At 49.7% G+C, this 26,102-nt stretch overlaps 1 protein-coding gene across 6 annotated transcripts in view; it reads left to right on the forward strand.

Annotated features, from left to right (window-relative positions):
• SLC29A3 (solute carrier family 29 member 3) overlaps positions 1 to 16,245 on the forward strand; it is a 49,993-nt gene extending 33,748 nt beyond the window's left edge. For 5 of the 6 annotated variants that reach the window (XM_033208431.1, XM_033208432.1, XM_033208433.1 and 2 more), the window contains 3 exons: positions 4,383 to 4,609; positions 8,923 to 9,085; positions 14,829 to 16,245. In XM_033208431.1, coding sequence (XP_033064322.1) covers positions 4,383 to 4,609; positions 8,923 to 9,085; positions 14,829 to 15,483 — 1,045 coding nt within the window. In that variant the 3' untranslated portion in view covers positions 15,484 to 16,245. The remainder of the gene's footprint in view (positions 1 to 4,382; positions 4,610 to 8,922; positions 9,086 to 14,828) is intronic. The other variant, XM_033208435.1, reaches the window with a different exon arrangement.
• Positions 16,246 to 26,102: the final 9,857 nt, after the last annotated feature.

Genomic DNA, 26,102 nt, shown 5'->3' on the forward strand with positions numbered 1-26,102 from the left:
CTGGCTTTCTCGACTGGCTTATCCGTAATCGCCAAGTGTTTTATTATGTTAAATCTGCAGCATCATAAATACTTATAAGGAGGATTTACATCTTGGAGACTTATGAAGAAATCAGTCCCCTGGGGTCCTGAACCCTCACGAGTCAGGGAGTAGGGGGACGGGCAACCTGGGTACTGGAGGCAGCCTCTCCAAGCGTCTTCACAGGACTGAGACCTGCCCCAGGGTCTTGGTCTTGGAGCTGTCCTCTTGGCTGTGCCCTGTCTCCAAGTAGAACCCCAGATGTCAGAGTAACTGAAAGTCTAGACTTTCCTAAGACCCTAAGAGCACCACCGTCCCCAGGGCCACTCTTCTTCCCTGGTGGAAGTGGCAGAGAGGGAAGCCAGTGTCCTCCATTCGTGCCTGTGGGCCAGGCTTGCACCTGGCACGTTTCATGAAGCTTGATGAATGTTGAAAATAGCCCTGGAGCCCATGGATGGAGGCTCTGGGCAAGAGTGGTTTATGCAGCAGATAATTAGCAGGCAGGAAGGAGACCTGTGAGGGTGAAGGGCCGCATAGAGGGACAGAGCAGGGGACAGAGCAGCGTTCCACGCTGCATTGTTTCTGGAGTGCATTTGGTATTGACCTCCTCCTCTCTGATTCCTCCCCACCTTTCCTGCCCTGGGGGTGCCTGAGTAAGCAGTCCCCCAGCTCTCTGCAAAACAACCTTCCTGTTCACGGAACTTACTACCTTGTAGCAACAGGCACACAGGAGGGCTCCCATGAGGCTGCACCGTTCCTGCTGGACTTTTTCCTGGCTGTGTCTATGAGGAGGCGGTTAGAGGCAGAGGCCATTCCTGAGGCTGGCAGATGTTTCCAGCTGAACTTCCTGCCATGCTGAGGTGGCAGGGATCAAGAAGCAGACAGTCGCTGGGAGGTTCAGGCCAGCGTGAAACCGCCCCCCGGGTACTACTGATCTCCCTTGCTTGTCAATTTGTACATCCAGCAAATCTTTACCCAGTGCCTCCAGGTCCTGTGTCTGTGCTGGGGGAGAACAAGGCAGCGCCCTGCCTTTTTAGCATGCCTCATCTCTCCAGCCTGGCCTTTGCCGCCTTCTTGCCCCAAGGAACTGGTTCAAACTTCTTGGCATTTGTTCCCACCCTCTCTCTCCACTTGAATTTTTTTCAGATTTAGAATCATTAGCTGCTAGGGACCTTAATATTATCTGGTCTAGCTTCTTGTTATAGATGAGGGGACTGAGGCCCAGAGAGGTTGAATATTTGTCGGGGGTTACACAACAAGCAGATGACAGAGCTGGGCAGGGCTCCGGTCTCCTGACTCAGGCTCCGTGCCCTGCTGGGTCTTATCTTGGGAGTGGATGGGACAGCTCCAGCTGCTAGGAGAGGGTGGGGACACTGTGTGACAGGGCTGAGTATGTAGGACCCCTCGAGCATCAGGGTAAGGCTTGACTGCTGGCCTCCAGGGCCCCTGCTGTACTCTTAAGATAGATGCTCTGGGCCACCAAGGGTCCAGATGCCCACCTGGCTGCCCACCAGCTCCTGTCCAGGCCAAAGCCCCTGCAGACCTTGAGAAGATGTGCGTTAGTGTGAGGTCTTCATGGGCATCTTAATGCAAGGTTCCCCACAATCAGGCCCTGAAACAAGGATTCAAATGCAAGTAGTTTATATGGGAGGTGAAGGTGGGAGAGTACAGAGTGGGGACAGGAAAGGGAAGGCAGTCAGCTGAGGATTCCTTATCAAGTCAGCTCCCTCAGAAGGGACAAGAACACAGTCCTGCTGGGGATCTCGGAGAGCCAGTGTGGAGCATGGCTGAGCAGGAGGGAGCTGAGCTGGAGTACTTATGTACCAACTTCCCTAGTCATTGGTTGAAGGCTGCTCTTAGGTGGTGTTACTTACCTGTCACTTCCAGGTAAGTAACACAACTCCTGGAGTTGTAAAAGGGAGGGCACATGGGCAGGACAACAGCAGCATTGCTATAGCTTCTGACCCTGTCATTCCCAGCTTGCAACCCTGATGTACCTCTTTGTGTTAGTGGGTACTTTTAGTAGGAACAACATAGACACAAAAAGGATGTCCTCTTTCTTTAAGTGGAAATTAAAGGCAGGTCCACCTTTAGGCATCATTGGATCAAGGGGATCTCCTCTGCGCTCCCTTTGGGCTCTGTGTGTCTCTGCATGACTTTTTCTCCGAGTCTAGCCTCGCCCCACACAGCTGGCGAGATGTTAGCCAGCAGCCCCAGACACAATCTCAGCAGTGAGCTTCTCTCCACAGCTTCCATGTAGCAGTCCCAGGGAAGACTTCATGACCCTGTGTGGGTCACATGCTAATTCCTCACTCAACCCCAGGGGCCAGGAGCAGGGAACACTCTGATTGTCCCAGGCTGCGTCACATGCCTGTTGTTTATGGCTCTGTTGGTGTGGGTATGGGCAACCTGGCTGACCACCTCCCCAGGATGACTAGGTGAAGGAATGTTCTCCCAGGGGGTGGTGCTGACAGACACAGGCCCTATGCCCCGCCCTCCTCCAGCACGTGAGTCCACATGCCTCTCTCCAGCATCACCTCTGTGCTCCTCTGCTCCCATCTTGACTGCAGCCAGAGTCCATTTGCAGCTTCCTGAACATGCCTCGCTCTCTCTCCCAAGACACGTGCACTCACGTCCTCCCATTCATTGTTATCATCCAGCATAGACATTGCCTCCAAATGACCTTCCACGATGCCCAGGGTGGGTTTTGTGCCCCTCAGATGTGCTGCATGATGCCCTGGGCCTCCTGATGGAGCATCTGCCACAGAGGTACCTGTTGCTGGTCTTTCCCGTGTCCCAGGCATCCAGCACAGTACTGGACACACAGTAGTTGCTCAGTGCACATTTGCAGAATGACCACACCATTGAGTATACACGTTAACAGTCTGAGTGATAGGCTGGGACTCAGCACACCTGGGTTCTCATCCAAGCTCCCTACAGACTCACTCCACAACCTTGAACTGTCTCTTCACTTCCTTGGGCTTCCTCACACCCCTTAGAAAGCAGTGACAGCACCTGCTCTCCCTTTAGCTGAGGACCAGAGGGAAACTCAAATTAGCCTGGGGCCACAAAAGCACTTTGAAAAAATTCCTTTCTTGCTTTTCATGCTCATCATTTCATACCTACTTATGTGTGTGTGTGTGTGTGTGTGTGTGTGTGTATTTTTTTTCTACCTTTCAAATTTTTCTTTTTTTAATTAAAAAAAAATTATGTAATCTGGCTTTTCTCCCAGCCCCCTCCCACTGGTTAGCAGGAAAATTAACTACACATCCAATCTGGTTTAAAGCTTAGTCTAATCTGATGATTTAAGCGGCCCCTTGAGATGATGTTCTTGCTCTCTAGAATAAAAATGTGCAGCTTCTCAGACTCCTTCCCTGCTTTTCTCCCCAGGCCAGTATGGGGGCTGGGAAGAGTGCATGGCTCATACTCAGGCATGGTGCTAGGGAGTGTGAGGGTTCCCTTGGGCCCAGGCAGCATTAACTTGGCATCACCTGCTCCCCATGATGACTGAGGCCATCACAGGAGGATGCCCCTGCCCTGACCACTGCTTCTGTGCCATCCATATTTCCTCACTCCAGGGGAGGCAGTAGAACATCATTCTGAGAACTGACCAGAGCCAGACCTCCTGGGTTCATTGCTGAGTGACTTTGAGCAAGTTCCTCAACCTCTCTGACCTCAACTTCCTTATCTGTATACATGGGATAGGTAGGAATACCTGTCTTACAGAGCTGGTATAAGAATCAAACACACTGGCATATAGAAAATGCTTAGAAGAGTGCTAGAAAAGTATGCATTAAACACTGTTTGAATGTTTGCAATGATGATGGTGATGATGATGATGATGATTTTCTTCCCTTCTTCCCTTTCCCCCCAAACCTCCTGCTAAGTTTTGGAGAAAGGAAGCTCAGTGGGTGGCTGCTCTGTTTAAACACTAGACAAAGCCAGCAGGAGCTCAGCCCTGTGGCAGGAAGAGCAGGGGTTTGCCTCAAACATCCTGGTGTCCTCGTGTCCTTGAACCTCACAGCAAGGTGAAAAGCAGCAGTACCCACTGAGTGCTGGTCCCGAGCCAGGCACTGCCCTTTGCACCCCACACTGCTCACCTCTTCCGCCTCACCCCCACATGAGTTGAATCAACTCTCCCCATTGTACAAGTTCAAAAGCTGAAACCAGAGCAACTGAGTCCCTTACCCAAGGCCACACAGCTAGGGAGCCAGGAAGGCAGGATTCGAGTTCAGGCCTCTTGACTGCAGAGTGAATAGTCCTAACTGCTAAGCTCACCTGCTTCCCTTAAGGTGGCTCACCAGCCCCAGCCCACACAGGAGCCCCAAAGGGGTGTCTAACGGCTTCTGGCATCCTTGCCCCAGGGTTGCGGTCCACATCCGTGTCTTGGCCTCACTGACGGTCATCCTGGCCATCTTCATGGTGATAACCGCACTGGTGAAGGTGGACACCTCCTCCTGGACCCGTGGCTTTTTTGCAGTCACCATTGTCTGCATGGTGATCCTCAGCGGTGCCTCCACTGTCTTCAGCAGCAGCGTCTATGGCATGACCGGCTCCTTCCCTATGAGAAACTCCCAGGCACTGATATCAGGTGAGAGCCGGGGTCCGGGAAGCTGACCAGGTTCATCCACCCAGGAGTCATGGGAGGGAGCCAGAGATGAGCATGTGGTGGCCTTTTCTGAAAAGGAAATGGCGTGGGTGCTACTTGTGTTTCAGTCATGTGGTGGTGTAGAACAAGCCACCCCAAAACTTAGTGGCTTAGAACAACAACAGTCATTTCTACTACTCACAAATTTGCAGCTTGGACAGGAGTTTGCAGGTGTAGCTCTTCTCTTCTCCCCATGGCATCAGCCAGCATAGCTTGATGGGGAGCCAGAGGATCCAGTTCCAGGTGGCGCACTCTCCTGGCTGGCATGTTGGTGGTGGCTGCTGGCTGGAAGCTTAGCCAGGGCTGGGCTGGGGCCAGGGACTTCCATTCCTCTCTATGTGGACCTCAAATGGCAACTTTGACTACCTCATGGCATGGTGTCTGGGTTGCAAAAGCCGGCACTTGAGGAGATCCAGGCAGAAGCTTTATTTCTGATTTAGCAAAAGAAGCCACATAGGGTCAGTTCTGCCATAGCCATAAGCTCACACAGACTCAAGACAGATGGACCCACCTCTGGGAGAGTATGCAAGTCTCCCACTGTGACTGTGGGAAGGTAGGCAGGAGGGGAGATGGAGTTGCAGCTATTTTTGGATAACATGATCTGCCTACAAAATGCAGTTCCTGAAACCAGCCTTCTTCCCTTTTCTATTCCTCTTCTATTTTTCCTTTTCCTTATCTTTTTTCCCCTTCTTGTCTCCTTTCCTTCCTTCTGTCTTTTCTTCCTTTCTGATTTTATAGAGAACCTGCTATGTGCTGGGGATGCAAAGATGAACAAGCACTGGTCCCCTCGGAGCTGATGGCTCAGTGAATAAACTCTCATCCCCAGCTCCCCCAAGCTTTGGTATACCATGGGTGTGCCCGTGCATGACGTGGGCTGACCCCGCTAGCTGACGTTTGATGCTGATGTTGATGAGCCTATTCCGGAGGCCTTGGCAGTTTTGTTCTCTAAGCTGGAGACACACACATCTCTCACCCAGGTGACCCAGCCAGGTAAAAAGGAGCGGGTCAGGAACCATTGGTGCTTTGCCAGGAGGCCACAGTCCCTGGGAGCAAGACTGGAGGCTCTGCTGCTGTGTCTGCCCCTCCACATGCCCCTGTTGTGCAGAGGAGAGCTCTAAACATTTGCCCACTGACAGCAATTTCACAAGGAACCTGCGCTGTGCCCCTCAGTTAATAACGCGGGGAAGCATGTGGCCAGGATGACAATACTTTGACAAGGGTATGTCCCTTCCCCACTCAGGCCAGTGCCAGACATCACTGGTGGATCTCTATCTTTCATCCTGAGCTTCTAAATCCTTCTCAGTGCAGCACTTGAGGCAGTTACTCTCAGCAGTCAGAGTCTAGATGTGAGCTTCAATCTGTTTGCCATTTCTGAGATCGGATTAGGCTTCTGGCTGTATCCTGGGAAACACTTGAGCCTAAGATAAAATAAAAATGGACCTGTTGCTAAGTTTCCTGGGTGCAGGCAACACGTACTAGCGATGCTTTCAAACGGGCATTTCTGGACTAAAGGCAGTGGCCACCGGACATGGGATTTAATCCCTTCTGTCACCGTGGTCTCAGAAGGAGGCTCTTGTCCCCTTAGTTCCTTCCATCCTTGCTGGCAGCCTCTCCAGGAGCCAGTGACCAAACTTACCATTTACATTGGCAAGCAGTCCTTGGGGTCCTCTGGCCACCTGTGATCTTCTAGGGATGGAGAGTCTCCTGTGGATTTTTCAGAAAGTCTGTTTAGAAAAGTGGGGAAGTTTAGTACTTCTACGCCAGTATTAATGACCTTGAGTCTAAACCATGGTCACCACTGTATGGGGCCCTTGTGGGTGCCCAACACCCTGGAATATCAAGGTGTTCCAGTCTTCCAGAGGCCGCAAGGCCACCTCGCCAGCCCCACTTGCTTTTTTTCCAGCACAGCCTGTCTGTGAATTCCGCATGCGTTGGCATCTGAGGAACAATTCATTTGTTTTGCGCTGGTGTTTTTTTTAAACCCCTCATTTGCATGTATTTCCATAACTGATGAGATAAAAGTAGAGAGTCATGAAGGATGAGCTCCCGGAGGCCTGGTTTGTTGTTGATGATAATATTGTAAATTCTCTACAAGTTGGAAAGAGAGAGAGGAAAATCAGTAGGCAGTGATGTTAAGATCTCTTCCTTGGGGCGGCTGGGGAGTGTCTTACTGAGTTTAACCCCAGTTCTTACAAAATGTCTAGGCGGGGATTACAGCTTCTCAGAAGTGGGCATCCTCTTGGCAAAGGGTTTACCCGTTGTTGCTGCTTTGATGTGAGAAGGACAGAAATAGCCAAGCACCTAACTGGGAATCAGAAAGGATTTGTTTGGTATTTGGCACTTCTCCTCGCCAGGCAGGCTTCTGAGTGCTTCACGTGTACTGATCCTTTTAATCTTCATCACAGCCCTATGAGGCGGGTATTATTAACACCCCCATTGTATAGATGAGGATACAGAGGCACAGTGAGGTTAAGGGCTTGCTGAAGGTCACATAACTGGAAGTAGTAGAACCAGGTTTGGACTCGGATGTTTTGATTCTAGAGTCTGTGTTCCTAATTGTGGTGCTAATTTTTATACCTTTGCCCTCCCTCAAGTCCTACCCAGGCTAATAGAACTTATGGTGGGGAGGCTAGGGAAAGGATCCTCCATCGGGCCAAGGGCTATTCTCTGTAGAGCCACAGAGGCCACAGGCAGAGCATGGGGAGCCGTGATGGCACACCATGGTGGACGGGGCCCGACTGTCCCGCTGCTCCTCTGCTTCGTGCAACAGTGAGCAGGAAAGTGGTGCTACGTAAGAGCTGCCCGATGGAGACAGAGCAGGCCATGCCCACATGGACCCAGCCTTCTTCCCGCCTCTTCAGGAATGGACATTCTGATCTTCTGAAGTGGGCAGGTTCATCCTGCCAGTCAACCCGGCTCATCCACCAGGCCCTTCCCACATTGATGGTGATGGTCTTGGCCTTGTAGTCAGTGCTTTTCCATTCATCATCCTGTTTCCACCTCACTACAGTCACCTGTGATGAACAGGACAAGTACTAGCCCCACTTTCCAGGCAAATAAACACAGGCAGGGAAGAAAGTAAGTGATCTGCCCACGCTGGTGCCAGCGTTCCCAAGCAGTGCTGCACACAGACCTTCTGACTCGTGGCCAGCACAGGAAGACGACCCATGGCTGTGAGGGTTCTAAGGAACAGAAAGACATGTCTGCTGCCTCCCAGAAGCAATGGTGCAATCGTGGCAAGGCAGGGCATAGTGTTTGTTGAAGGCCACTGTGTGCCGGGCCCTTTTGGAACATCATCTCAGTCAGTCCTCAAAGCAACCACACGGGGCGGGGTTGTTATTCCCATTCTACAAGCGAGCACACTGTAAAGTCAGAGAAGCCACGTTACCCCTAGGGTCCCAGCTAGCAAGTAGCAGAGTCCAGGGTGACACGTCCGTCCGCCTGACTCCTAGGCCCGTTGGCACCCCAATAAGTCGTGTGGCCTCGTCTGTTAGGTAGCGGTGAAAGGTGTGGCAGCCACACGGTCTCACGGGTAATGTGTATCAAAGCCATTGGCAAGGAGAACATTCCATGTGGTGGGGTGGTTGCGTGCTTGTGTGTGTGCGTAGGTGTGTGACTGTGTATGAGTGTTGTATGTGTTACACATGCATTCACATGTGTATGGTGCCACAGTCGCCTTGGGGTACACAGCAGGTTCTGTGAGCTCATGGGTGGGCAATGGTGGGGGTTTATAGCCAGTGAGGATACCCCAGAAAGGGTGGCCTCCGGGCAGCAGGGGACCCTTTGTGAGGACAGTCCCTGAGCCTCCTTCCCAGTTTGGTTGGTGGGCGCTTTGGGCTGGGGGCAGAGAAGAGGAAATCCAGAGGTCTCTGGCACTTCCTGCCCCTAAATCTAAAATTTCAGCCCCCACTAGAAGGGCAATAAAGAGAGATGGAGGTTGAGGGTCAGAGGTAAAACAGGAAAGGCAGCGGACTGGTGGTCCCCTGGAGGCCATGTGCCACCTCAGGCAGCAGCCTCTGACAAGTCCAGCAGAAAGGCAGGGAAACGACTCCCTTGAAAACTCAGGAAACGCTGGAAATGCTTGGCTACTGGGCCCTCCCTGTCTCTGAGGCTTCAGGACACTGAGAGAGCTTTGGCATTTTTCGCACTGAGGAATTTTTATTTTGGTTTGTGAAACCCAAGCAGGGAGGGGCCTGCAGGCACTCCTCCTCCTCGCCCACCCCTCACCATCTCTGCATGTCCTCTGTTCTCTGCAGGAGGAGCCATGGGCGGGACGGTCAGTGCTGTGGCCTCCCTGGTGGACTTGGCTGCATCCAGTGATGTGAGGGACAGCACCCTGGCCTTCTTCCTGACAGCCACCATCTTCCTCGTGCTCTGCATGGGACTCTACCTGCTGCTGTCCAGGCTAGAGTATGCCAGGTGAGGGTGCCACTCACTGTCCGCGCCTCCTTCCTGTGTGTCCAGTTATGGCCATGCTTCTTTTTCTCAGCAAATTCTATACTGGCTTCTTGTCTCGGTGCTATGACTCAAAGCAGTTGCTCAACAAATTGGCTTGACTAGTGGACATGAGAAGCTGGCTCTGTGCTGCACCCAAGCAGTTGGAGCCTCACGTTTTATCATGGTGAACAATAGTTCCCATTGGTGAAACACAGCCCCTTATTCCAGTGCTGTGTTCCTGCTAGCTTGATGTGTTCTACCTCATTCAATGCTCACACCTCTATCCAGGCACCGTGGAGCACACCTGCAATCCCAGCACTTTGGGAGGCCAAGGCAGTAGATTGCCTGAGCCCAGGAATTCAAGACCCATTCTGGGCAACACAGTGAGACCCTGGCTCTACAAAAAATAAAAACTTGGCTAGGCATAGCAGCATGTGCCTCTAGTCCCAGCCACTCGGGAGGCTGAAGTGGGAGGATCGCTCAAGCCCAGGAGTTAGAGGCTGCAGTGAGCTGATTGCACTATTGCAATTCCAGCCTGGGTGACAGCAAGACCATGTCTCTCTAAAAAACAAACAAAAAAACAAAAAACAAACTCACACTCCTCTGTTCCTCTTAGAGTATAGTACTATTATTATTTATTATTATTCCCATGCACAGATTAGAAAACCAGGGTTCAGAGAGATTAAATTGCTGCTGTTTTAGAAGAGACAGGGTCTCACTCTATGGTTCAGGCTGGAGTGCAGTGATGCAATCATGGCCTGCTGCAGCCTTGACCTCCTGGGCTGAAGCTGTCCTTCCACCTCAGCCTCCCAAATAGCTGGGACTCCAGGTGTACCACCACACCCAGCTATTTTTTAAAAAGTTTTTGTAGGCCGGACACTGTGGCTCACGCCTGTAATCCCAACACTTTGGGAGGCTGAGGCGGACCAGATCACAAAGTTAGGAGATCGAGACCATCCTGGCTAACACGGTGAAACCCCATCTCTACTAAAAATACAAAAAATTAGCCAGGCATGGTGGTGCGCGCCTATAGTCCCAGCTACTCGGGAGGCTGAGGCAGGAAAATGGCGTGAACCTGGGAGGCGGAGCTTGCGGTGAGCCGAGATCATGCCACTGCACTCCAGCCTGGGTGACAGAGCGAGATTCCATCTCAAAAAAATAAATTAAAAAAAAAAAGAGAAAGAAAAATAAAAAACAGTTTTTGTAGAGACAGAGTCTTACTATGTTGCCCAGGCTGGTCTTGAACTCCTATGCTCAAGTGATCCTCCTGCCTCAGCCTCCCAAAGTGCTAGGATTACAGGCATGAGCCACAGTGCCCGGCATAAAGAGGTTAAATTACTTGCCTGAATCTCAGAGACAGTAGGTAGTAGAGCCAGGCAGGATTTTAAGATGACTCCAAACCTGTGCTTGGACAACTTGCTGCCTTATGGGGCTTCTTTCCACCTCTAGGACCTGTTTTCTCGCCTTGAGTCTTACTCTTGCTTTCTCTCTCCAGTTCCTCCTTTTGCTTTCTTGCTTCCTGCTGCTTTTTACAAAAACAACCCTTGTTTTTCTCTCATGTTTTATTCTTTTCAAAGCATTTTCCTCTCCACTATCTTATTTGATATAGGAAAGGCAGGAGTTACCCCATTTAACAGGTAAGGAAACTAAGACCAAGAGAAGGCTAAGTGATGTGCCAGGTGTGTGAGCCAGCAGAGCTGGGGAGAGATCTGCCCCTGACGTGGCCCTGTTCCACAGGAAGCTATTTTTTGCAGTGGCACAAAGCTAAGCAGTTTACGTGTATATTTTTGTTTATGATTTATGACAATCTGTGCATTTGTGATTGTATTTTCTCACTTGAGAGCTGGGGAAACTGAGGCTTAGGAGAGTTCACAAGCATGCCCCAGCTCACTCATCTGGTGAGTCACAGGCAGTACTGGAGCTGTTTCCGGAGTAGCCTCTCCCCACCGGCTCATGCTATATCCCTGGCTCACGACTGCGAGGGCCTTTTCTCATCATTCATTCTCCCTGTCCTCATGAGGAGAGTCACCTCTTTAACCCCTAGAACCCCCAGCCTTTCAGCAGAACATCGATTCCCCCTGGGCTGGGAGTGAGCCACTTTCCTCAGCTATAGGATTCTTCACCGCTTCAGCAGTCCTCAGGGTTCCGGAGGATAAGAGGAGGCTGATCTGCTTGAGCTGTGCAGTATCCCAGGCACCTACAGACGCCTGGGCTGCCCAGCTCTCCCCGCCCCTTCAGGGCTGTCATCAGAAATTGCCTAGCTGTGGCTCCAGGCTGACGTCCCCGAGCTTCCTGCTGCCTGGCTGGCTGTCCATCCCCCAGCATCCTGTACACTGCCTGGCACCTCAGCATTGTGCCTTAAATGATTCTGCAGCCACTGAATGAACAGAGGAACAGGAGGGTCGCCCCACGCCTTGTTCTGTTTCCTCATGTCCTATTTCTGGTGCTTTGGGTGGTCTGTTTCCAGCAGGGTAGTCAACCTTCCTTGCTTGCCTACAGCCAAAGGAGCTCCCAGGACAAGGGACTGTAAGTATTAAAACCAGGACAGTTTCAGGCAAACCAGGATGGTTGGTCACCCTAGTTCCTAGTCTCATTTGGGCAGGCCAGAGTCCCTTACAGCTGAGCGTGTGAGACAGAGAACACCCAGGACCATGCTATCCTGTAGACTTTTCTATTTCTTTTTCTTTTTCTTTTTTTGAGACAGAGTCTCACTCTGTCACCCAGGTTGGAGTGCAGTGGTGCAATCACAGCTCACTGCAGCCTTGATCTCCAGGGCTCAAGCAATCCTCAAGTTAGCCTCCCGAGTATTTGGAACAACAGGCATGGGCCACATGCCCAGCTAATTTTTGTATTTTTTGTAGAGACAGAGTTTCACCATGTTGGCCAGGCTGGTCTCAAACCCCTGACCTCAAGTGATCTGCCTGCCTCAGCCTCCCAAAGCGCTGGGATTGATTATAGGCACGAGCCACTGTGCCTGGACAGAAGCTTCTGTTTCTTTGCTGATTAAAACTAGGGTCAGGATTTGTGGGCTCATAGACACTTCTCTAAGGATGGGGCTCATGGAGAGAGCCGTGCTCCCAGGTCTACTTGAACTAAATCTTCCTGAAAAGGCAAGCTTGCCCATCCTGCATTTGGGAGGGTGAGGTGACGCAGGAAAATTTGGAAGAACTTAGGAGGAAGAGCTGCGACCAGAGGAACTTGGTGGGGAATTTCCTGAGAGCAGACTTAAGGCAAGGACCTGACAACGCTGAATAGAGGGGAAGTAAGAATATTCCTTTCCCTAGATAGCGATTGTGAAACCAGACAGGGTTTCTTGGCTAAAGAAACCTCTTGGCTGAAGCACGCCATTCACCGCCACTCAAGAGTGATTCTGGGGAGGGGCCCTCTCACACACCCACTCACCCACCACCCACGTGCGAGTTATCTGCATGTCCTTAGGGTAGGAGGACTGACTGGGGCTTCAAAACTTGGCTGTATGAAACCTCCATTTTACAGAGGAGGAAGCAGGCCCAGAAAGGGGTGTGCCCGGCCCAAGATCACACAGGGAGGCAGAGACAAGGCTGAAACTAGAACCAAGTTACTGCTTACGCACACACCTCTACACCAATTCCCTCTGTTTGAGCTGCATTAATACAGTCAGCCTGTATCTTCTGGTTTTCAGATACCTGGGGCCCAGAGAGGTTTAGTGGCCCAGGCAAGGTCATACAGTAAGGGAAAGTGATCTAAGCTTTCTCACTGGTCAGAGTAGCAGAAATTGGAGAGATTGATAATATTTAGTGTTGAAGATATGGAAGACACTTCTATAGGCTACTTCTCAGTTCTTTCAACAGTTATGTGTTGAAGGGCTGCTCTGTGCCTGAAGATTTAGCTAGAAATAGTCAAATGTGGTCCTTGCTCCAGGAACCTGTCTTCTTCTTCTTCTTTTTTTTTTTTTTTTTTTTTTTGAGATGGAATCTTACTCTGTCACCCAGGCTGGAGTGCAGTGGTGTGATCTTGGCTCACTGCAATGTCTACCTCCCGGGTTCAGGCGATTCTCCTGCCTCAGCCTCCTGAGTAGCTGGGACTACAGTTGCACACCACACCACCATGCCTGGCTAATTTTTGTATTTTTAGTAGAGATGGGATTTCACCATTGGGTCAGGCTGGTCTTGAACTCCTAACCTCAGGTGACCCGCCCACCTCAGCCTCCCAAAGTGCTGGGATTACAGACATCACAAGAACCTGTCTTCTACCAAAGGAGACACATGATAAACAAGTAAGCCAATGCAATTACTATAGATTGTGGTCAGATCTTTTGAAGGAACTAAACAGGTGCTCTGGTAGAGATGAACAGGGCAAGTTACTTCAGTTAGGGTGGGTAAATGGTGCTGAGCAGAGTTAAACGGTAATACCTATTAGGAGAGCAGTTTATCAGTAGCTATCAAAATGTTAAAGGTGTAGACCTTTTAATCCAGCAATGTCCTCTTCTAGAAGTCTGCCCTACCAAAATACTAGTATACATGTGCAAGGATTTATGTGTAGGGATATTCATTGCAACATTGTCTGTAGTAATGAAAAGTTGAGGCAACCTAAGTGTCCATCAGTAGGGGAGCAGTTAAATTGTACATCCATTGGTTGAACCATCATAGAGTAACATAAGGGAGACATAGGCCATGTGTTCCTGTGTAGAAGGATGGCCACGAAATACTGTTCTTTATGCAATTTTATGTATTCATTTGTTTCACAGTTATGCAGGATTTAGGCAGTTAGTATAAGGCACTTGTGTATATTATTTACCTATATTGTATTTAGGCATTACACTGTTGTAGAAAGTTTTACAATATGTATGACTTGACCCCACTCTTGCTTAAGAAATATAACTGTGTAAGTGTTGTTTGTGTGTGCATGGAATAGTATGTACCAGATTGGTTTTTCTGTTGTTTTGTTTTGTTGAGACAGGGTCTCACTCTGTTATCCAGGCTGGAGTGTGGTAATGTGATCATAGCGCACTATATTGAACAACTGGGCTCAAGCAATCCTCCTGCCTCAGCCTCCCCAGTAGCTGGGACTATGGGCATATACCACCACCCCTGGCTAATTTTATTTTTAAATTATTATTATTATCATCATTTTTGTAGAGACAGGGTTTCACTTGGTTGTACAGGCTGATGTTGAACTCCTGGGCTCAAGCAATCCTTCTGCCTCTGTCTCCCAAAGTATTGGGATTATAGGCGTGAGCCATCAGGCCTGGCCTAGAATGTTAATGGCCAGTACCACTAAGGAGTAAAATCAGAAGTGGGAAGAGGTGAGAGTCCCCTTTCTATTAATACTATACCATTTATTTTTTGTATTATTTGGGTTTGTTGTATCAAGCATGTATTCATTTTATCATTTTAGAAATTTGCATTTTTAATACTATTTTACCTCTACTCTCCTAAAACATAACAAAAACAGGTGAGCCAGGACAGGGGCCCAGACTCACCATGTGGTGGTCAGTCCTGGTTTCCTCTGTCCCTGCTCGTGGCATGGCCACCACGCTGGCAGGCAGGCCAGGGACAGTGCAGGTCTTCCTCTGACCACCTCGCGACAGCATCCATCATCTCAGGGAATGCTGGGGCTGTAGGCATATGGGGCTTTGGGTTTTCCATGCTGGGCTGGAAGGTTCTGTTCTAAGTGCCTACCCCTGGCTGTGCTGACTCAGATCCCAAGCAACCTGCTTGACGGTGGCCCTGTCTCCTCCCCGCAGGTACTACATGAGGCCTGTTCTTGCAGCCCGTGTGTTTTCTGGTGAAGAGGAACTTCCTCAGGACTCCCCCGGTGTCCCTTTGGTGGCCTCCAGATTCAGTGATTCCCACACGCCCCCTCTCCGCCCCATCCTGAAGAAGACGGCCAGCCTGGGCTTCTGTGTCACCTATGTCTTCTTCATCACCAGCCTCATCTACCCCGCCGTCTGCACCAATATCGAGTCCCTTAACAAGGACTCAGGCTCACTGTGGACCACCAAGTTCTTCATCCCCCTCACTACTTTCCTCCTGTACAACTTTGCTGACCTGTGTGGCCGGCAGCTCACTGCCTGGATCCAGGTGCCAGGGCCCAACAGCAAGGCGCTGCCAGGGTTCGTGCTCCTCCGGACCTGCCTCATCCCCCTCTTTGTGCTCTGTAACTACCAGCCCCGCATCCACCTGAAGACTGTGGTCTTTCAGTCCGATGTGTACCCTGCACTCCTCAGCTCCCTGCTGGGGCTCAGCAACGGCTACCTCAGCACCCTAGCCCTCCTCTATGGGCCTAAGATTGTGCCCAGAGAGCTGGCCGAGGCCACGGGGGTGGTGATGTCCTTTTATGTGTGCTTGGGCTTAACGCTGGGCTCAGCCTGCTCCACCCTCCTGGTGCACCTCATCTAGGAGGGAGGACACGAGGACATTGGTGCTTCAGAGCCTTGGAAGATGAGGAGAGAGTGCAAGAAGGCTGGGGGCCATGGAGGAAAGGCCTAGAGTTTCGCTTGGGACAGAGAGCAGAGCGCACTCGGGCCTCATCCCTCCCAAGATGCCGGTGAGCCACGTCCATGCCCATTCCGTGCAAGGCAGATAGTCCAGACACGTTAACAGAACACTCTGAGACAGTTGAAGAAGAAATAGTACAAAGCAGGGGTACTCCCTTCACAGCCGATGGTTAACATTCCACCTTCTTTCTAGCCCTTCAAAGGTGCTGCCAGTGTTCACCCTAGAGTTGTTACAAAGCCAGTGCCAAAACCCAGCCATGGGCTCTTTGCATCCTCCCAGCTGTGCTCATTCCAACTGACAGTGAGATGCAAGCAAGTGCTCAGCCCTCCTTACCCTGAAGGGGTCTCCCTGGAATGGAATTCCCCCTGGCATGGTCAGTCCTCAGGCCCAAGACTCAGACCCCTGTGTTCTGTGGGTGAACAACTGCCCACCAACCAGACTGGAAAACCCAGAAAGACGGGCCTTCCACGAATGCTTCATTCCAGAGGGACCAGAGGGCCTCCCTGTGCAAGGGATCAAGTGTGTCTGGCTTGGGTTTTCAAAGAGGGATCCTCATGGCCTGGTGGTCTATGACCTGGGTCAAGATGAGGGTATTTTAGTGTTCCTATTTACAACATGTCAAAGCCATTGGTTCAAGGGCATAATAAATACTTGAGTATTCTATGTAAGCCTCACTGATGTCTCTGTTAGTCAGAGTCTTAACAAGCAATGGCATACTCAGATTAGGCAATTTGAGGATTTTTAAAAATTTTATTATTCTTATTATTGAGACAAGATATCACTCTGTCACCCAGGCTGGAGTGCAGTAGCTCAATCATAGCTCACTGCAGCCTTGAACTCCGGGGCTCAAGTGATCTTCCAGCCTCAGCCTCCTGAGTAGCTGAGACTACAGGTGCACACCACCATGGCTGGCTAATTTCTCTATTTTTAAAATTTTTCATAGAGATGGGGTATTACTATGTTGCCCAACCTGGTCTTGAATTCCTGAGCTCGAGCAATCCTCCCACCTCAGCTTCCCAAAGTGCTGGGATTACAGGTGTGAGCCACTGTGCCAGCCTAATTTGAAGATTTTCTTTTTTGTTTTTCTTTTTTTTGAAATGAAGTCTTGCTCTGCTGCCCAAGCTGGAGTGCAGTGGTGCAATGTTGGCTCACTGCAACCTTGAGGATATTTTAAGAGCAGGTGTAGGAACCCCAGGGGGTTGTGTGCATTCTATCTAAAAACTAGTAATAGGGAGGCCATTCCAGCTCAAGCCTGATGTGGTGGGCGGGAGGGAGTCCTTCTAGAACCTAGGGAGTGACTTTGTCTGGGGATGGGATGGGACCATCCAGCCTGCTGTAACCCTGCAGGAGGGAGCTGAAGGAATAAATTCACTCCATTCTTCCTCTGATTTACATGTCCCTGGGCACTAAAGCCCAGCCAGCCGCAGGTGGAGAGGGTGGAGAGAGGCCTAGAGAGAAGCAGGGAGGTGTCTGGCCCCGGGTCTCACGCATTGCAGGACCAGCGAGCACCTTGGCTTTCACAGGTTTATTTTTTGTGAACATCCCTGGAGGTCTGAAGCTTTGATCAGCAGAATTAGGTGTTGCTTTGTTCTGGTTTGTCGCGGATAGTTGTGTATATTGAAGCTGTTGTTTCAAAAGACAATCCCCAGGTCCCATTGCTCTATCTGGGAAGGCTGTGGCCCCTCACATTGGTGATCTCCTGACATGAAGAGTAATTTATAATTTTTGCAGGTGTCTAGAAGGCTCCCAAAAGGCTGTTCCTTGGAAAACAGCATGGCTCGGGAATCAGAGAGAGAAAGGAACCAGATCAGACCAGGAGCTCTCTCTCAAGAGTCCTGCAGAAAGAACAGAACTTGCCCCCAAGATGTGGCAACCCCTAGAGCTGTGAATCAGCCCTCTGCTTCTCTGCAGAAGTGCACTGGCTCAGTGGTGCCCTGCAGAGGCTGATGAAACTGAGAAGCAGTCAGTAATCCAGCCGGTGGCAGCAGTTCATGTTCCCTGCCGTCTCAGCCTAGTACACATTCCCTCTCCTTGGCCAGAGAACTAAAGAGGACACCTTGAAAGGGTTTCTGAACTCGATACCTACCAAAAAGAAAAAATTCTCCCTTCCCTTTGCAGGAGCCTGAAATCTCCCCCTTGGTTTTTTCATTGACTTTAATGCTGTGGATGACTTGGGGTGTTGGTCTAGCTGGTGACTCATCTCAATCATAAGTGTTTTAGAAATGAGAAGCATGGACCGGGCACAGTGGTTCATGCCTGTAATCCCAGCACTTTGGGAGGCCAAGGCAAGCGGACCACCTGAGGTCAGGAGTTCGAGACCAGTCTGACCAACATGTCAAAATCCCATCTCTACTGAAAATACAAAAATTAGCGGGCACGATGGCTCACGCCTGTAATCCCAGCACTTTGGGAGGCCGAGGCAGGCGTACCACCTGAGGTCAGGAGTTCGAGACCAGCCTGCCCAACATGTCAAAATCCTGTCTCTACTGAAAATACAAAAATTAGCTGGAAGTGGTGGCGGGCGCCTGTAATCCCAACTACTCGGGAGGCTGAGTCAGGAGAATCACTTGAACCCGGGAGGCAGATGTTGCAGTGAGCTGAGACCATGCCATTGCACTCCAGTCTGGGCAAAAAGAGCAAAACTCCATCTCAAAAAAGAAAAAAAGAAAAAGAAATAGGCACCATGCCTGCCTTAAAGTAAACCAGCAGTCTCTGAGCTCAGAGATGGGGACCACCTTGGAGCAATCACCTTGCAGCTATTGGGGAACAGTAGTGGTGGTCTCTCATGCTCTGTTGTAGGGGAATGGCTTTCAAAGAACTGGAGGAGGCATCTCCATTAGAAAGATGATTTGCAGTTAGTGTGGAGCACCGGGGGAGTTGGGGGGCCAGCCGTGGGGATGGTAGGACATGGAGATGATAGACTAAGTTGCATCCACTTTGCCAGGGGAGGAGAGGCCACTCTGTTGGGAGGGGCTGGCGGTTTGGCTGTTGGGGATCATCCAGGCTTTCGCTCACTTTGGTTACTCACCTTAGTGGGCACTTCACAGAGGGTCATTCCCTCCCAGGGAGGGAGGAAGGTAAATGAAAATCCATCTCCAGGCAGAAGGATGGATGGGGAGTTCAATAACCCTTCGCTGTGAGAAGCAGCTCGTGGGCTTCGGCTGCTCTGATCTCAAGTCTCATGTGAACTCAGCAGGCTTGTGAACCAGCTAGTATGTTTGGAGGGGTGAACAAAACTCACCAAAGAGGAGGGGAGTTTTCAATGAGGGAGGTAGAGGGTGTGCCTGGAGAGGTTGTTGTTGTCTAAGAGTTCTCTGATTTAATTCCAAATGGCAGTTTTTAGGACACCATACAGATGTTCATTTTCCTCCTTCTTAATTTTTAATTTTTTGGTTTCTTTGAGACAAGGTCTCAGTCTGTCACCCAGGCTGGAGTGCAATGGCATGATCACAGCTCACTGCAGCCTCCACCTCCTGGGCTCAAGCGATCATCACACCTCAGCCTCCCTATGAGCTAGGACCACAGGTGCATGCCACCACACCTAGCTAATTATTTTTTAAATTTTTTATAGAGGCAGAGCCTCAGCGTGTTGCCTAGGCTGGTCTCTAACCACTCAAGCAAACACTGTGTTTGTGTTCTAGTGTTCTGTGAAAGATAGAACTTGAGAGTGATGAAATCAGATGTTTAGCTGAGGACATTTCTACGCAATGTATTGAAAGTGTGGCTTGGCTCCTGACTGCTTATAATAAAATGTGAGAAGGTGGGACAACTCAACAATTCTCCCGCCTCGGCCTCCCAAAGTGCTGGGATTACAGGCATGAACCACCATGCCCGACCATTTTTCTCCATCATTCAATTAACAAAGCCGCATGAGTAGACTCTTCAACCAGTGGGCAACGGGGATTTCTGAGAACGTGCTTATTCCTACATATGCAGGAGCTGGGGGGAACTTCAACCAGGGTGCTATTATGAGCAAGGACCCCTCATTCAGCTGCCTTCCACTCAGTGCTCCAGGGAGAAGACTTCGGCCTCCTCATCGGCTCGGAGGTGATGTGGGTGCTTAACTTCTGAGCCAATGTCACGCTTTTATAGAGAACTCCACGTAGAAGAGGGGGCAAAGCCTGTTGGCATATTTATGGTATATTCCAGCTGAATGTGAACTGAGAGCCCACGCATGTCTCCACTTGGTGGGCTTTCTGAGTGGGAGTACCTCGTGCCTATTCTACCATCATCACTTCCTTGGTGGCAGCATTGTCAGTGCCAGTATGCCTCTGGGCCTGAGTCACTGTTGCTCTTCACTCACTCGCTGAGACTGCCTGGTTCCTGGTCCAGCATTGACTCCAGCAGAATCCTGGAAAGAATTTCTGCCCCACCATCAGGTAGAAGCTAGGACTAGTCATGTAGCCATAGAGCTGGCTACTGGGGAAGGAGTAGTGGGGGTCTCTCATGCTCTGTTGCAGGGGAATAGCTTTCAAAGAAGTGGAGGAGGCATCTCTGTTAGATGATTTGTAGTTAGTGTGGAGCACAAGCGGGGAGGTAGGTGGTGATGGTAGGGCCTGGAGATGACAGACTAAGTGGCACACAGTTCACCAGCCCTTGCTGCTGAGGTGACCCCTGCATGGCTCACTGCTGATAAACCTGTCTTGGAACAGGAGGGTTGTGGGACATGAGACACAGCTTTAGAGGTCAGGAAGTCTTGCTCCCAGCCCCACAAGGCACCATCTGTGTGAGTCAACGTTCCTGAGTCTCATTTCCTCATCTGTAAAATAGGGATAATAGTAAGTCCCAGAGCTGTGACCATCTGCTGTGCCACTGAGCCAGCCTTTCACCCCAGTCACACCCACTCCCCAGCCCACATATGCAAGAGCTGCACCAGGGGTCACAGCCTTTGCAGCAGGCAACTCAGGGCACAGTGCATACCCCCCACTGCCACCAGGTTTCTGCCACTCAGGAAGTCCAGGGCAGCCTCAGCCTGAGATGGCGAACTCAACTTCAGGCTTCCCTGGGCTTGACCCTGAAGGAGAGTGACAAAGATAGCCATGATATCTGCCCCTACAAGGTTCCAGCCAACTGACCCATTGGCACTGCGCTCCCCACTAAGAACAGTTCCAGCGCTTGATTGGAAGTTAGAGGAGCTCCAGGGCCACAACACAGGGCCAAGGCATTGACAGTCACAGGATTCAGACACACACACTGAAGTTGAAATGCTGTTTCTGCCACCTCCTAGCTGGGTCACTTTAGCCGCATCCTGCTGGTGCCGTTTTCTGATGTCTAAAATAAGCCGGCCAGGCATGGTGGCTCACACCTACAATCCCAGCACTTTGGGAGGCTTAGGCAGGAGAATCACTTGAGGCCAGGAGTTCAAGACGAGCCTGGACAACATAGTAAGACCCTATCACTACCAAAAAAAAAAAAAATACAAAAATTAGCCAGGCCTAGTGGTGTATGCCTATAGTCCCAGCTACTCAAGAAGCTGAGGCAGGAGAATTGCTTGAGCCCAGGAGGTGGAAGTTACAGTGAGCTAGAATTGCACCACTACACCCCATCCTGGGCAACAGAGTGAGACTGTGTCTCTAAAAAAATAAAAAATAAAATGAGAAGCCTCTCAGGGCTGTAGAGAGATTAAATAAGCCTTAATATCATATGCAGAGTATCTGGCATATGATAGATCCTCAACAAACTTGGTTTTCTTCCAGGTTTTGCTGCTGCCTGGACAACTTGTTGCAATGCCAGCTGCTTCCCTGTGGCAGGCTGTACCCTGTACCCAGTGCTCAATGGACTTGCCAGGCCCCTTGCCTGGTCCCCAGGCCTAGAACCTGACACTTGTTTGATGCTCAGGCCCCCCACCTGGATCTGCCTGCCCAGGCATGCCCGACCTGGGGGCAGGATACACTGGGCAGAAAGCTGGAAATCCAAGACCCCAGACCACTCACTTTCTCCTTTGGACAGGCTGCCTCACTGTTTTTCTATGACTCAGCTGGAAAATTGGGTACCCCAGTACCCATTCCATCTCTATCATGAATGCACAGCCATGAACAAAGATGCCCTTTAGAAACTGGTGTAGTTCCAACGGGGTTACGAGAGCCTGGGCTCTGGAGTCGTTCTGCCTAGGTTTGAGTCCTTATTAGTTCCTGGCTGTGTGACTGAAGATAAGTCCAATCCCTGCCTCCGTTTTCTCATCTGAACACTACGAGCGATTGTAGTACTGCTCTCATACGCGGTTATGATGATATACTGGCAATGCACATAAAATATTTGGAATGGAGCCTGGTGCTACAGATGAATGTGTCCCCCCCAAATTCACATGTTCCAATCCTAACCCCCAACCTGATGGTATTAGGAGGTTGGATGTTTGGGAGGTGATTAGATCATGACAGTAGAACCCTCATGAATGTGATTAGTAACCTTATAAAAGAGACTCAACAGAGCTCCCTCACCCCTGTGCCATGTGAGAACATAGTGAGAAGATGGCCCTCTGTGAACCAGGAAGCAGACCCTCACCACATACCAAATCTGCTGCAACCTTGATCTGGGACCTCCCAGCCTCTAAAACTGTGAGGAATAAATTTCTGTTGTATATGAGCCACCCAGTCTATGATATTTTTGTTATAGCAGCATGAACAGACTAAGACAAATGTGAAGGAGCTAGACTGAACTGTGTTTGTGTTCTAGTGTTTTGTGGCAGGTAGAACTTGAGAGTGATGAAACAAGATGCTTAGCTGAGGACATTTCTATGCAATGTATTGAAAGTGTGGCTTGGCTCCTCTTAATAACATGCGAGAAAAGAGAAATGACTTAAACATGGAATGGTGAAGCAAAAAGGAAGCAGAACTTAAAGCCTTGGAAAATCCTCAGCCTATTCATATTGCAAAAAATGAGAACACTACAGGTGTAGTCAAATGACTGCTAAGGAGATCAGAGTGTATCAACAATCTGACCTGGGCTCTGCAATCCACTGCTGGCCATGAGCTTGGGAGCAGGCCCTGCTTCTGCAGCAGGATGAGTGTGGTCTACATCAAAGTAAAGGGAGGTGCTGATCATTGAGCAGCTACTATGGTCAGGCTGTGCCTATGTACAGCACCCCTGCCAGATGGGGTGAGTCATCCCCATTTTACAGATGAGGAAACTGAGACTCAGAAAGATAAAGTCAATAAGAGGCCATGTTAGAATTCAGACCAGAGTTAGGAGGCTCCAAAGCTTGTCTTTCCTCTTCACCCTGCTGCCTTAAAAGATTGAGAAGGGCAATTCCAGTCTAAATGGTTTGTGGATCTGAGGACACCCAGAGCACATGCTGGGTAGACAGGGTAAGGAGGGGGAGAAGCAGAGTCAGGACGAACCTGTCCGGTGTGAGGGACGGGCCACCCAGCCTGCCCTCAGTGCTTCTGTGGTGGTGCTGATGGGTCACTGGTCATCAATACCCAAGGCTGCATTTATTATAGGCACTTGAAACATAAGGTTCATGAAGGTAAGAGCAAGATTTACAGAGCATGTGATACAGGCAGAGAGCTTCACCATCTGGATCTCATGTGCCACATGCCTCAAGCCTGTCCTCTCCAACATGCCAAGGAACTGTAGGTGGGTCCACCTTCCCAGACACGGAGAAGAGTAAAGTATGAAGTCCTAGGATAACCATGCCTTCTGTTCCCAACTTAAAACATATGCCTAGAGCTGGTGGGGCCCTGAGGCCACCAGGTCCAACCTCTGCCTCTCAGCAAGACCATACTTGGGCTACTGTAAACCAGCTGGCACCAGGCCTACGCTGACCAGCAGTTTCTAACAGATTAAGTCCCAGAGGCCCAAGGAGATTGAGCATCCTCAGTGCTGTTCTTCTTATTTATTTATTTATTATATACATTTTAAGAGATGGAGTCTTGCTATGTTGCTGAGGTTGGAGTGCAGTAGCTGTTCAGTGGTGCAATCATAGCTCACTGCAACCTCCAACTCCTAGTCTCAAGTGATCCTCCCACCTCAGCCTCCCAAGTAACTGGGACTACAGGCATGTGACACGGTTCCCAGCTTTTCAAAAAAATGAAATGTAACTATATTTTCCAAAATAAAATATTGGTGAGAAAAGTGCCATTGTTTTACATTTTTTAATGTAATTTTGTATTGATACATAATAGATGTACATATTTTCAGGGTACATATGATAATACACTGATATCATTTGTAAAGATCAAATCAGTGCAATTGGGATAGTCATCGCCTTAAATATTTGTCTTTTCTTTATACTAGAAACATTTAAATTATTTTATTATTTATTTTTTAATTTTTAATAGAGACAGGGGCTCCCTATGTTGCCCAGGCTGGTCTCGACTCCTGAGCTTAAGCAATCTACTCACCTCGGCCTCCCAAAGTGCTGGGATTACAGGCGTGAGTCATCGCCTTGAATATTTGTCTTTTCTTTATACTAGAAACATTTAAATTATTTTATTATTTATTTTTTAATTTTTAATAGACAGGGTCTCCCTATGTTGCCCAGGCTGGTCTCGAACTCTTGAGCTTAAGCAATCTACTCACCTCGGCCTCCCAAAGTGCTGGGATTACAGGCGTGAGTCATCGCACTTGGCCCAAATGATTCTCTTCTAGCTATTTTGAAATATATCATAGATTATTGTAATATATTATTATTGTAATAAAATATATCATAGATATTGTAGTGAACACTAATCCATCAAACACTAGGTCTTACTGGTGCTGTTCTGATTCTGGAAAAAGCCCCCACATTCCTAGCCCACTTCCCATGCATTCACTCCAGGCTGAAGGATGTGAGGTCCTCTTCCCAGCACTCTCACTCGACAGCCTCCATCACTACTGCACTGACCCGCCCCACTCCTTGGAGTTGAATGCCTCTGGACTTCTTATGTCTGTGGTACTTCCCTCTAAGAGTCTTATGTGGGTCTTAATCTGGGGCCCCTGGATGGAAAGAGGGATTCAAGGAACCCCTGAGATCATATGCAGAAGTCTGTGTGCTTTGGGGGAGCGGCTATAGCTTACATAAGATAGTCAAAGGGGTCCGCATTCCAAGAAGGTTTCCGAGCCCCTGGGTGCCAAGTTACAGTGAACTGTCCTGTTTAGTGGTGTTCCTGGACAGAGCAATGGACAGAACACAGTGCTTAAGAGCAGGGACTTAGAGGCCAGACTGCCTGATTTTGAACCCCAACTCTACGTCTTATTAGTCAGTGATCTTGGGCAGGTTTCTTAACCTCTCTGTGTTTCTGTTTCCTTATCTGTAAAAGGGATTGACAGTGTGTCTATCCTCATGGGATTGTTGTGAAGATTAAATGAGTTAATCCACACAAAGCTCTCCATTCAGGCTAAATGATTACTTCTCCCATCGCCCTTGGAGGTTGGCAGGGCAGAGGTTATCCTGACCACTTTTTCAATGAGGAAGAATGACAGAAATAATAGCCCAGTTCCAGAGCTCTGCCTGCAAGTGCAGCAGGTCCTGCTGACTGTTTCATGAAATCATTGCAAAGAGGAAGTCTGCATACTGCTTTCAGAGGCAGGAGGATTCCTTTTAGAGAACTGGGGAATAAACAGATCTGTCAGCAATTTCAGTCCCGGCCAAGTAGTGAGAACCAGTCATAGGTCACAGGATGCAAGAGGTGGCTTTAGGCGTGAGTCAGGAGCTACACACCTGAACTGGCCTGTTAGCATCTTCACGGTGACCTCCTTGAAGTCCCTCTGTCTAATCAGATTTCCAGAGAAATAGAGGAACTACTGCTTATTGAGCACTATGAACCGGGCAAGTGAATGCATAATCTTACTTAATCCATACAGTCACTAGGCAGAAGGATTATTATCCCCATTTTGTATGTGCCAAAACTAAGACTCACTCACATAGCTGCTAAGTGGCAGAACCGAGATTCAAACTCAGGTCTGCCTGACTCCAAGACTCAAGTGCCTGATGGTCACAACAACAGTAGTCCTCATTAGAATCACCTGGAGCACTTGGTAAGTGCAGATTGCTGTATCTGCTCCCAGAGTCCCTGATTCCACAGGTCTGGTGTGGGACCTGATAATTTGTAGTTCCAACAAGTTCCCAGGTGGTGCTGATGCTGCTGGTCTGAGAACTCCACGTGGAGAATCACTGTGCTAAACCAGAGTGATGAGGGGTTGTCAGGAGCTCACACCTGGCCCAGGGAGAGAAAGTGAGGGCTTCATCTGCTGCTGTTCCAGTTGAGGGCTCAGGAACTGGAAAGTCTTTAATGAAGCTAATGCATTGTGGACACTCATTCAACCTTCCTTGAAAATGATCACAGATTCAGGGCAGAGCCTGTGCATTTTAAGTACCAAGCTCATCTTCTTCACCATACCCCAAGGTTGGCGCCTGGTGGCTTTACTCCTCACTTGTGTCTTTCCCACCTGCTCCCTTCAGCTGAGGCCCAACACCATCAATATTCAGGAGGGAGGAGGGAGAGGGGCGGGGGTGAGACAGTGAGGCTGAGGGGTAAGTCTCAAGGCGGGAGTGTGATGATAGGCTGGAAGGCGCTATGATCTCACCCCCTCGCAGGCAT

This window comes from Trachypithecus francoisi, unplaced genomic scaffold, assembly GCF_009764315.1.
Source record: "Trachypithecus francoisi isolate TF-2019V2 unplaced genomic scaffold, Tfra_2.0 Lachesis_group9, whole genome shotgun sequence".
NCBI lineage: Eukaryota > Metazoa > Chordata > Mammalia > Primates > Cercopithecidae > Trachypithecus > Trachypithecus francoisi.